The sequence below is a fragment of the Artemia sp. Qi Xiang Cuo genome, chromosome 17 (assembly GCF_049724085.1).
Source record: "Artemia sp. Qi Xiang Cuo chromosome 17, ASM4972408v1, whole genome shotgun sequence".
Classification (NCBI taxonomy): domain Eukaryota; kingdom Metazoa; phylum Arthropoda; class Branchiopoda; order Anostraca; family Artemiidae; genus Artemia; species Artemia sp. Qi Xiang Cuo.
In genome coordinates, this window is record NC_142810.1 from 23,726,253 (window position 1) to 23,738,787 (window position 12,535).

Sequence of the window (12,535 nt, forward strand, 5' to 3'; positions counted from 1 at the left end):
GCAAGTGCTTATCGACATAAAGCTTGCTACAGTATAATCGCATTACGAAATAGTGGTACGGGTAAAGTGGTCCGTATAGTATTACGAGTAGCTTGTCCTAAGCTGGCTATAGCTATTTACTCTGTCGTGTGCTCCATTAGAATTTATGGATACTCCAAAATTCACCTGGCTAAACATTCCTTCATCTTCATTTGTTTTTCGCCAAATGGATTTTGAAAAATCCAGTCGGTAAATTAAAATATTTTGGATCGAAATTATGGGAACTAGCCCAGTCCACGGTTACTACTCCTTGGAATTTTGGATAATCTTCGGTTTTCAGTCCTGAGTTTGGGCTCTTGGGAAAAGTGACAAAAGTACATAATTATGCTAAAGAATTCTAACCCAGTAATTGAAATAAAAGAAGAAAAATAAGTTAGAATACTATTCCAATAAATACGTTCTAAGGCCATACTGGCTATACATGGAGTTTGACAAAAAACCAGAGATTTTGCTACTAATTTTGCTACTTTGCTACTGTCTGAGAGTGAATTTAGGGCCGTTCTTTTACTCATCTATGTGCTAAGATCTTACATCTTTTGACAAAGAACGCTTAAAAGTGAAAAGTTTTAAGATCTTCTACTAAGATCTTACATCTTATGGCGTTCTTTTGCAAACGTCTTTCATCATTCTGCTCTGATCAGCGGTCTGAGAAAAATGATGAGTATATGATCAAAGTTCTCTCATCATTGATATGTATAGTACTAAGGCTGGGCTTGTTACACTATCTCCTAGCGTCAGTGACCTGCGAGACCTTAGGGCAATAATGAGTAGAAAGAACACATATCTCTGTAGAAGTATGTGGGTCCTTAGATGTTAGATCCTAAAGCAAAAGAATGGGCCTTTTCTCTTACTGCCTTCTGACAAAAACCTGGTTAAAGATTTTGAATGCACTCTAGTCCAGTTAATGAAATTCTATTTTTTTCCTTCGGCCATAGATGATGCTGAAAAAAAAGACAGTGACGATAGGATAATTCCGATCGTAGAATAAATTTTTTCTGAGGAAAAGGGCTGACGTGTCGAGTAGGATTAAAACATGAATTTTTGTTGCTAAGCACAAAAGCGGAAAAACATGCTAATTGGTAGAATATCTCCAAAATCTTGGTTTCTTATGAAATACGATAATTTTGGTGTCAGATTGTGATTTGGTCTGTTTTAAATTCTGTGGGTCGATTTTATTCAGTGCTTTAATAAAGTCTAGTCCTTATATTAAAAATCCTTGTTTCAGATAATTTCCTTTACCTGAAAACAAAAATGTTTAAAAGGCAATTTTAAGAAGCAGTCTCTAATAACGTTCGCTTTTTCCAGCCGTCATCCAGGTTTTATATAGTTTAATTCTCTGCCTTGAAAGTCCATGATCTAATGTTATATTTAATATGCATAAATAAAAAAAAATATTCACATAGTTATTTAACAGACTTTACCAATTGATGGAGCAGAACGGCTAAGTTATTAAATATGGGGTCAATAGTCTGGGTTAGTTTTAGGCTGTATTTAAGATTCTGATTTCAGCATACGTTATTTTCTTATGAAAACTAACCAACCAAAGAAATCAAAGTTTGAAAAAATCTAAATTAAAAAACCTGTCTCATAAAGCATCCAAAAGCTTATATTTCGCTTCAAAAATAATTCAGAATTCAAGTGCCGAATTTGATGCTAAAATATACATTATGAATAAAAATACTTCTTCTTGCTGCTAATATATTAAGCCAATTTTTCACAGATCATGTTAGCTGGAAGCTTTCTTTTGCCAATATATTCAAACATTTATTTTTGTTTAGTTAAATAATGCATGTTTTTTTGTGTCAGAAGTTTACCGCTTCAAAACATATCACTAATCACTTTCAACTATTAAAAAAGGCACTAGCCCTTTGAATTTCAAATCAAATGAGCCCTTTTTTGAAGTTTCTGCGACAACGCCTTCTATAAAAACCTTATATGCCCCCAGGGCATAAATTAAAACCCTTGCCCTGAGGGCTGTGGGGGAGTATCCTCCTCAAAAACATATTTTCTATCTGGAAAAAAACTACGCTGAACAAAATGGCTATCTCAAAATTTTGATTGGATGTGTTTGGGGGAAGGATGGGTGTGGGGAGGCTAGTTGCCCTCCAATCACTTTAAACTATTAAAAAGGGTACTAGCCCTTTCAATATCCAATCGAATGAGCCTGTTTTTAAGTTTCTACGACAACGCCTTCTATAAAAACCTTATATGCCCCCAGGGCATAACTTAAAACCCTTGCCCTGAGGGTTGTGGGGGAGTGTCCTCCTCAAAAACATATTTTCTATCTGGAAATCAACTACGCTGAACAAAATGGCTATCTCAAAATTTTTATTGGATGTGTTTGGGGGGATGATGGGTGTGAAGGGGGAAGAGTTGCCCTCCAATCACTTTCGACTATTAAAAAGGGCACTAGCCGTTTGAATTTCCAATCCAATGAGCCTTTTTTGAAGTTTCTACGACAACGCCTTCTATAATGAATCTTATATGCCCCCAGGGCATAACTTAAAACTCTTGAAATGAGGGTTGTGGGAGTGTTTTGCTCAAAAACATATTTTGTATTTGGAAATCAACTAGCCTACGCTGAACAAAATTGCTATCTTAAAATTTTGATTGGATGTATTTGGGGGAATGATGGGCGTGGGGGGGGGGGGGCTAGGTGCCCACCAATCACTTTTGAAAATTAAAAAAGGCACTAACCCATTGAATTTAAAATCGAATGAGTCTTTTTTGAAGTTTCTACGACAACGCCTTATACAAAACCTTATATGCTCCCAGGGCATAACTTAAAACCCTTGCCCTGAGGGTTGTAGGGGAGTGTCCTTCTCAAAAACGTATTTTCTATCTGGAAATCAACTACGCTGAACAAAATGGCTATCTCAAAACTTTGATTGGATGTGTTTGGGGTAAGGATGGGCGTGGGGAGAGGGGGGGGGACGAGTTGCCCTCCAATCACTTTCGACTATTAAAAAGGGCAATAGCCCTTTGAATTTAAAATCGAATGTGCCTTTTTTGAAATTTCTACGACAACGCTTTCTATAAGAACCTTATATGCCCCCAGGGCATAACTGAAAACGCATGCCCTGAGGGCTGTGGGGGAGTGTCCTCCTCAAAAACATAATTTCCATCTGGAAATCAAAAAATGGCTATCTCAAAATTTTGATTGGATGTGTTTGTGGGAATGATGGGCGTGGGGGGGGGGCTAGTTGGCTTTCATTAAAAACTTTCATTAAAAGCTTACAACCCTTGCCCTGAGGGCTGTGTGGGGAGGGGTTGTCATCCTTAAAGACCTAATTTCCAAAACTTTCAACTACGTTGAATAAAATGGCTATCCAAAAAATTTTATTGTATGTGTTTGGGGAAAAGGTGGGCGTGAGAGGGGGGTTAGCTGCCCTCAAATCACGTTCGACTATTAAAAAGGTTAGGCTACTAGCCCTTTGAATTTCAAATCGAATGAGCCCTTTCTCAAGTTTCTACGACAAAGATTTCAATAAAAAACCTTATATGCCCGCAGGGCATAACTTATAATCCCTGCCCTCAGGGTTGTGGGGGAGTGACCTCCTCAAAAATATATTTTCTACTTGGAAATAAACTACTCTGAACATAATGGTTATCTCAAAATTTTTATTGGATGTGTTTGGGGAAATGATGGGCGTGGGGGGGGGGGGCTATTAAAAAGACTATTAAAAAGAGCACTAGCCCTTTGAATTTCCAATTAAATGAGACTTTTTTGAAGTTTCTACGACAACGTCTTCTATAAAAACCTTATAAGCCCCCAGGGCATAACTTAAAACCCTTACCCTGAGGGTTGTGGGGAGTGTCCTCAAAAACATATTTTCTATCTGGAAATTGTATTGCTATCTGGCAATACGCTGAACAAAATGGCTATCTCAAAATTTTGATTGGATGTGTTTGGAGGAATGATGGGTGTGGGGAGGGGGGGGGGCTAGTTGCCCTCTAATCCCTTTCGAATATTAAAAAGGGTACTAGCCCTTCAAATTTCCAATCGAATGAGCCTGTTTTGAAGTTTCAACGACAAGGCCTTCTATAAAAAACTAGTATGCCCCCAGGCCAGAACTTAAAACCCGTTCATAGAGGGCTGTGGGGGAGTCTCCTCCTTACAAAAATATTTTCCATCTGGAAATCATATCCGCTGAACAACCTTGCTAACACAAAATTTGGCTTGGAGGGTTGGGGGGTACGGATGGGCGTGGGGGGGGACTACTTACCCTCCGATCACTTTTCACTATTAAAAAGTGTACCAGCCTTTCCAATTTCCAATTGAATGAGCCCTTTCCGAAGTTTTTATGACAACTCCTTCGATACGAAGTGCCCGGGTATGGAGAAAAAAAAAAAAAACATTGTGCCCACATCGTTCTTTACTTAGGCAGCGCTAGCGCGCTGCCTATGATAAAGTCTTCTGTTAGTATATGTGACATGTCTGATCATTTTCCAGTTAGTTTTGTTTTAGATTTAGCCCAAAGTATATCTCAACCTGCATTTAAAAAACATGGAAATAAAAATTCTTACCGACAGAAAAAATTGATTGATTTTAAGCATTTGTATGGATTGATTGATAATAATGACTGGACCCCCATTTTTGATTGAAATGATGTTAATGATGCTTTTTCGAAATTTATCCATGATATGATGCAACTCCGAGATCAAGCAGCATCGACAAGATTTTTGCGCGGAAAGTTTTCAAAAAATTTGACCCGTGGATTACGTATGGTATTTTGACGTCACTTAAGATGAAAAGGAAAAAACATCGACAGTATCTGGCTGCCCAATCTGATGTATTTTATGAGGAGTATAGAACTTATCGAAATAAACTGAATTATATTATAAGATATGCTAAAAGAAAATATTTTGTCCGATAAATTTTTACAGTATAAGTCAAATATGAAAAAGACATGGCAGCTAATCAATGATATAATCCACCCCAATCATCGTTCGAGTTCTGGAGTTAATTGTCTTGAATTTGATGGTTCAAAAGTGACGGATCCAAAAGAAATTTTGGATATTTTTGGCAAGCATTTCAGTACTATTGGGTCTAGGATTGTATCGAGTACAAATAGGCAAGAGAGTCAGTCGACTGATTTTGTTGTTGACCATGAAGCACCAAACTCATTTGATTTTTCTGAAATTGCATCCCAGGAAGTTAAAAAACCTGTAATGAAACTAAAGCGAAGTTTTTCATTGGATGATTTTGGGTTCTCTACATAAATCGTGAAACAAATAGCTCCTAATATAGCCCCATTGTTGGCACATATTTTTAATTTGTCTCTACTAAATGGAGTTTTTCCTGATCTTTTAAAAAATGCCCATGGATTAGCTTTGTATAAAGGTGGTGCTTCTACGGATCCTTCAAACTATAGAGGAATTTCACTGTTATCTGTTTTTAGTAAAAAACATAAAGTACTTCAAAATTATTTATGTAATAATAAAATATAGCATCCTTCGCAGTATGGATTCATTAACGGAAAATCAGCAGAACTAGCAATACATCAGCTTTTAATGGAAATAAATAATACACTGGATACTGGTCAGAACGCCTTAGCTATATTCTTGGATATGGCCAAGGCGTTCGACTCGGTTGATCACCGTCTTTTACTAAATAAACTAAAAAAATATGGATTTTCTTCAAATTCTTTCAATTTTTTTGCATCTTACCTTGCTGAAAGAAAAATTGAACGCCATAATTGTAAAAACGGAATCCGATGTAAGTAATTTTCCGTAAATTGTGGGGTTTCTCAGGGCTCTGTTTTGGGTCCTTCCCTATTTCTTCTTTTTATTAATGATTTGCCTGAGTTTCTTCCAATCTGCAAAATTGTTATGTTTGTGGATGATGTTATGATTTTTTCTTCCCATTCAGATTTAACGAAGCTTTTCCTGAACATCCAAAGTACTCTATCAACTACTTCAGAAAGGTATTGTTGAAACCTTTTTTGATTAAATGAAAGAAAATGCCAGGATATGCTATGTTCACGAGTTGGTTCAGTCAATTCTGATACTTTTTCTCTTTATTTAAATAATGTGGAGTTGAAACGGGTACAACAGTTTAGATATCTTGGGATAATTATAGACGAAAATTTGTCGTTCCATGAACATGTTAAAACTCTATCGTTAAAAGTTTTTAGGAATGTTGAGATTATGTGCCGTCTCTGCCATTTTTTTCCAGTTAATATACTTAAATCAATTTACTTTTCTCTGGTCCATCCCTTTTTTCTATAATTTGTTTCAGTGTGGGCTTCAACTTTTCTTTCACTCTATAAACCCCTTCAAGTTTTGAAAAACAAAGCGATAAGAATACTTTTCCTGATTGATAATGAGTCTTCTGTTACTCATCATTTTGGATCAGATAGAATTCTTCATTTAAATCGACTTCATTTTCTTGAAATATTCCAGATATGTCACAATTACGATTTTAGTCAGTTAGCATCAGATCTCCATGAACCTTTCCCTCTTAACTTGCAGCGTCATTTATATCCGACATCACTCAGGTTTAATTTCTCGCAGGAGTTTAGGCGAACAACTAGAGCAGGATTTAATTTGAGGCATATTGGTCCAAAGGTGCGGATTTCTAGTCCCCTGGATATTAGAGAATGCGGTGATTACCAGCAGTTTCGCAGAATGTCTGGGAAGTTTATTCCTGATGATTGACTTTGGTTTTATTTACTTTGTTTGTACTTGGGCAGTTGCCCAAGAGGCTTGTTGTTTTTTTACATTTAATTTGTTAACGGTGTTTAATAATTTGTTGTAATTTTTAATGCGCTCAATTATGCCACAAGGCATGTGCGCAGGTGTATTTTGTAGCATTGTGTATATTTCATAAATAAAATATCTGTATCAAAATTACTTTCTTTAGAGTTTCGGTTACTATTCAGCAGTCGCTCCTCATCATCGCTATCATTTTCAATTTGTTTGCTTTGTTACACCTTAGTTTATGTCTGACCATAATGAAATAAACATCATCGAACCTTTGTTTTTTTACCATAGTTATGGTAGGTATCGGTGACCTTATCTTTGTCGGAATCCATAACCCCCTAATCGTTATTTATATTTTTAATTTCTACATGTTTGTAGTTTCAGTGTTGATTCTTATTTTCATTGAGCCACTACTCTTCATATTAATTATTGTTTTCCTGTCTCGTACCATGTCGTATATGTCCGAACTGCGTGTGACTTTTTCCTTCATTTTCACTTTTAACACGCTTTAGTTGTCGTTTTCCAATATCTTAACAAATAACTGTTGCGTTGGAAACTCAACAATCTTATTTATGCTATGCAAGACATCATATAAGAAAATACTAATATGATGCCATATATGATGTTTTAAGAAATGCTTATATAATGTACTAACATAGTTCTTGACGTCAATTGCAAAAAACAAAATTAAGGCACTTAACAATTTTTCTCAGACTTCTGACCTATCTAGATTGTTATATACATATATATATATATATATATATATATATATATATATATATATATATATATATATATATATACCTGGATATATATATATATATATATATATATATATATATATATATATATATACCTGGATATATATATATATATATACCTGGATATATATATATAAATATATATATATATATATATATATATATATATATATATATATATATGTGTGTGTGTGTGTGTGTTTGTCAGTGTGTGATAGACCCAGAGAGCATAACATTCAAACATAAGCTCAATTAATGCATTTGCAAAAACTAACCAACCTGGACAACGCTGTCCAGATTGATTTTTATTGAGTCGCTGCTCTTCATTTTCATTTTTGACTCCCTCACTGGCTCGGTATCGTATGTCTTCTAACCGCGTGTGTCTTTGCTCTTCATTTTCACTTTTAACACGCTTTAGTTGTCGTTTTCCAATATCTTAACAAATAACTGTTGCGTTGGAAACTCAACAATCTTATTTATGCTATGCAAGACATCATATAAGAAAATACTAATATGATGCCATATATAATATTTTAAGAAATGATCATATGATGCACTAATATAGTACATGCCGTCATTTGCAAAAAACAAAATTAAGGCTCTTAACGATTTTTCTCAGACTTCTGACCTATCTAGATTGTTATATATATATATATATGTATATATATATATATATAGTCATTTTTTGTTTAAAATCATTTTGTAATTTCAAAACCCGGAAAACATCTTTTTGCCTTATTCAACGTCATATTGTATTGAATGGAGCATATTCAAACGAAAACATTTTTGTTTTTTTTTACTCTTCCGAAATTTTTGACTCTTCCGAAATTTTTTTGACTCTTCCGAAATTTCTTCGGAAATTTTTCATCCTGTTGAAACCATAATACAGTTGGCCCATTTGCCTTTCATCATAGATCAGTTGCCTTAGCTCAAAAGACGTTATTAAGTACTTTTGACAAAGTGATTCTTATCGCCCACCCGATTAAACGAATATGCTTGATCAATTGATCACTTTCTTCTGTCTTATTTGAGCCACAAGATGAATAGAAATTTAATTTTTCCAGAATACTTTGTATCTCCTAATATCAAATTGAAAAATAATCTGAATTTCGTGTTTTTTATATCAAATCCGGCTCTATCATTATTGAAGGCCAGTTGAAAGCCTTCGTTGTATAAGCAGCTGTTTCGTTAATGACAATTAATGGCACATTGTTACCCCCCCCCCCTGGATTTCGAAAAATAAATTTCACCCCTCAACCTTTCCAATATTTTTTGTCTATTATTGCCACTGTGCAGCAGCCAAGTGGGGTTGCCACAATTTGCTTCTCCTGTAAAATATCTTTAAAAATGTGTAGGTTAAAAATATCTTTTTACAGAGCGTCATCTATTAAAACAAGCCAGCGAGGCTCTATATTAGAAATTTGCACTCCTGATAACGATGCAAGGATTGCCACTTACTTTGTTGGAAGAAGCATTCCTTGTAGCCTCCATTGAAATTTTCTTATCCCTTAGCGTACGATTCAATCAACGGTAGGTTAATTTTGTCTCACAAAACAAACTTGCAAAGTGGCTCCCTAGGACAATAAACCGGCACACATTGACCTTACTGGCCTATTGACTCTAGACGAGATCGTTCAGGCACACGTGCCCAAACTAAGGCTTTTTTATGCGTAGGGATGAGCCCCACCTTCCTCAGTATGTTAAAGAATCTATGCATAAATCCGTACCTTTTGGTTATTAAGGGACCAAAGAAGGCACTAAAATGCGCTTCCTGTAATGACCCTTTCTCAGTGAGAAATCCTTGCAACGAGACGGCCCCTCAGAGATTAGGGCCGTTCCTTTACTCATCTTTGTACTAAGATCTTACGTCTGTTGACAAAGAACGCTTAAAAATGAAATCTTAGCACTAAGATCTTATATCTTATAGCGTTTTTTTTTTGCAAACGTCTTTCGTCATTCTGCTCTGATCAACCGTCTAAGAACAATTATGAGCATATCATCAAAGTTCTCTCATCATTGTTCTATGTGGCAGAAAGATGGCGTCTTTCATATGTATATATATATATATATATATATATATATATATATATATATATATATATATATATATATATATATACGAAGTGCGTTTTTTAATTAAGGTCCGTTTGATCATAAGTACACAGCAAATGATTATTTAAAAAAGTAAATTTATTTTGCTTGAGGTGGAGAAACGGATGGTAATCACTCGGCGCAAGATCAGGACTATATTGTTGGTGATCTAAAAATTCCCAGCCAGAACTGTCCAACAAATTACAGTTCTGACCAGCAGTGTGAGGTCTTGCATTGTCATGAAGAAGGACAATTTCCTTTGTCAGCACGCCAAGTTTTTTTTTTTCTTTGAATCACTGCGGAGCTTTCTGAGGGTTAAACAGTATGCTTCTGCATTGATAGTGGTTCCTCCGTTGCATCAAATTAACCACAAAAACACCATGCCTATTCCCAAACACCGACGCTATGATTTTGCGCTGGGAGAGAGGATGTTCGGCCTTCAAATTTTCAGGGGAGTGCGTGTATTTCCATTCCATGTTCTGTGGCAACCGTTAGAAAAATGACGACGACGTAAAAATAGCAGTGAACTCTTGGTTATTGGAGACGGTGGCAATTTCTTATAAAGATTTTACTTTAAAATTAGTTGAGAGGTATAAGTGTTTCAAAAAACTTGGTAAATATATCGTAAAATAGAGTAAAGTATGCACTTACTGAAAATAAATTTACTTCTTTGAAATAATATTTCGTTGATTAATTATGTTCAAACGGACCTTTATTAAAAAACACACCTCGTATATACAGAGTATAAATTTGTCTCTCAGAATTTGGGTTCAAAACCCTAAAGCTCAAAGAATGTAATTCACGCTTTTTTCATTGCTGAAGGGCTAGCTTCCCCTAACAGATAATTGACACCACCTAGAATATTTGAGATATCTATATTTTTTCATTTTTTTTTTATTTTTTATTTATTTTTTTTTTATTTTTTTTTATCATTTTAGCTATATTAAACTATTTTTGACCATATTTTATGTATCTATACCTTTACATAACTACATAATTTTGGGTAGCTATAACTATATTTAACGTTATGATTTTGTTTTCAGTTTAAAAGGAAGGGGATTCCCCTAAAGCAAGATGATGCTGATTCAGCTTCAGTTATTCTCAAACTTCTTGCTGAATGCTGCATTGTCAGCTTAAAAGTGCCTGCTGTAAACAGTTTACCAGAGGTAAGTTGGATTTTTATATACAACAAATTACATTTAAATGTACCCACATTTTACGTTCTGTGAAAACATGCTGCAATCTTAGGATCGATGAGCAATTTACGCTTGATTCAGAAAAATAATTAAGAAAAAACACAGAAATGTATGAGCTGACATGGTGTAACTCATTTTTGAAAAGTAAGGTTCACTTACCAAAGGTGGTATCTACATGTGTTTTCTATGGAAAAGCAGAAACTTCGGAGTGATAGTTATAACCGGCTCTACCTCCAAATGTGCAATCAAAAATTGTGCTTTGATTACGATTCTCTGTAATTGAAAGTGCTTTTTTTACGAGGCTTTTGCGTTTTTTATCGCAATAGCACTTTTGCTCCCATTACATCTTTATCGCAAGAAATCGCACCAACTCTCAAATTACGTTCTCAAATTGTAAAACACGGTATAAAACACGGGGAAGTTTTGAATAAACCGTATATTAAGTATATTAAAGGATGACAAACAGTAAGCTTGAAGTTTTATACGAGAGAAGAAATCAAACTCGAATTGGAATTTCCAAGTCAAAACCCAAAACCAATTATAAACCTCTAAAACACATACACTGTTTGTAGATACAATTACTACGTACGTGATGAAAATAGTTTACACTCCAGTAATGTCGAAATCAGCAACAAAAACTAAACTATAGTAATGGGTTAGTCGATGCTTTAGGGTGTATTATTCAGGCGATTTTTAAACTTTTTTTAATTCAACAGTTGTACGACTAGAATATCGTTATACATTGAAATTCTTATATACATTAAACTGTTATATATTATAAAGCTAAAAATGGTCAATCAAAGTATGGCTCATTTCCAAGTTAAGTTAAGAAGAGTTAATGTTAGTACGATTAAAATGAGCGTTAAGTGCGTTACGAAACATAGAATGGAATTCTAGGCTGGTCATCTTCAATTGAAGCCTATATAGATCATCTAACTCAATAAACTTAAGATAATTTTTTCTGGGAGCTAGGACTTAGACCGCTAGATGTCGTTGATTTAAATTTTTGATTAACCTCTATAAACTATGAATTTTTTCTTGTCATGTACGTTACGCTGATTTGTTGCGAACGTTACAGACTGTGAAATCGTATTTTTTGGGGAATTGTAAGGAATTGGCTGATCTGAGAAATGAGTGTTTTTCGTTAGTATTGGCAGATAGAAGGGGGGTGGAAGAGATTGTAGGATCACGAGTTAAAATGACATTAATAAATCTGGAAAAGTATCTATATGAAAGGCTGATAGATCGTTACATATTTATCTCCTTATAAATGTTTTCGTGAATATTTATACGTAAGTACGTTTTTTCTTTTTAATTTATTTGTGTTTTTTTTGTGTGTTTGTTGTTGGTTTTGTTAAGTCTATGTTCTGTTTTTGTTATATATATATATATATATATATATATATATATATATATATATATATATATATATATATATATATATATATATATATATATATATATATATATATACACATATATATATATATACATATATACATATATATATATATATATATATATATATATATATATATATATATATATATATATATATATATATATATATATATATATATATATATATATATATATATATATATATATATATATATATATATATATATATATATATATATATATATATATATATATATATATATTACTCTTCACCACATCCTCTATATTTTACCCATCTAGAAGATTCTTACACACCCTTATAAATTGCAAATCCGCCACACT

At 34.0% G+C, this 12,535-nt stretch overlaps 1 protein-coding gene across 3 annotated transcripts in view; it reads left to right on the forward strand.

The window, feature by feature from the left end:
* The window catches only part of LOC148942018 (uncharacterized), a 92,885-nt gene that overhangs the window by 74,140 nt on the left and 6,210 nt on the right, over nt 1–12,535 (forward strand). For all 3 annotated transcript variants that reach the window (XM_089103532.1, XM_089103533.1, XM_089103534.1), the window contains exon 8: nt 10,640–10,762. In XM_089103532.1, coding sequence (XP_088959658.1) covers nt 10,640–10,762 — 123 coding nt within the window. The remainder of the gene's footprint in view (nt 1–10,639; nt 10,763–12,535) is intronic.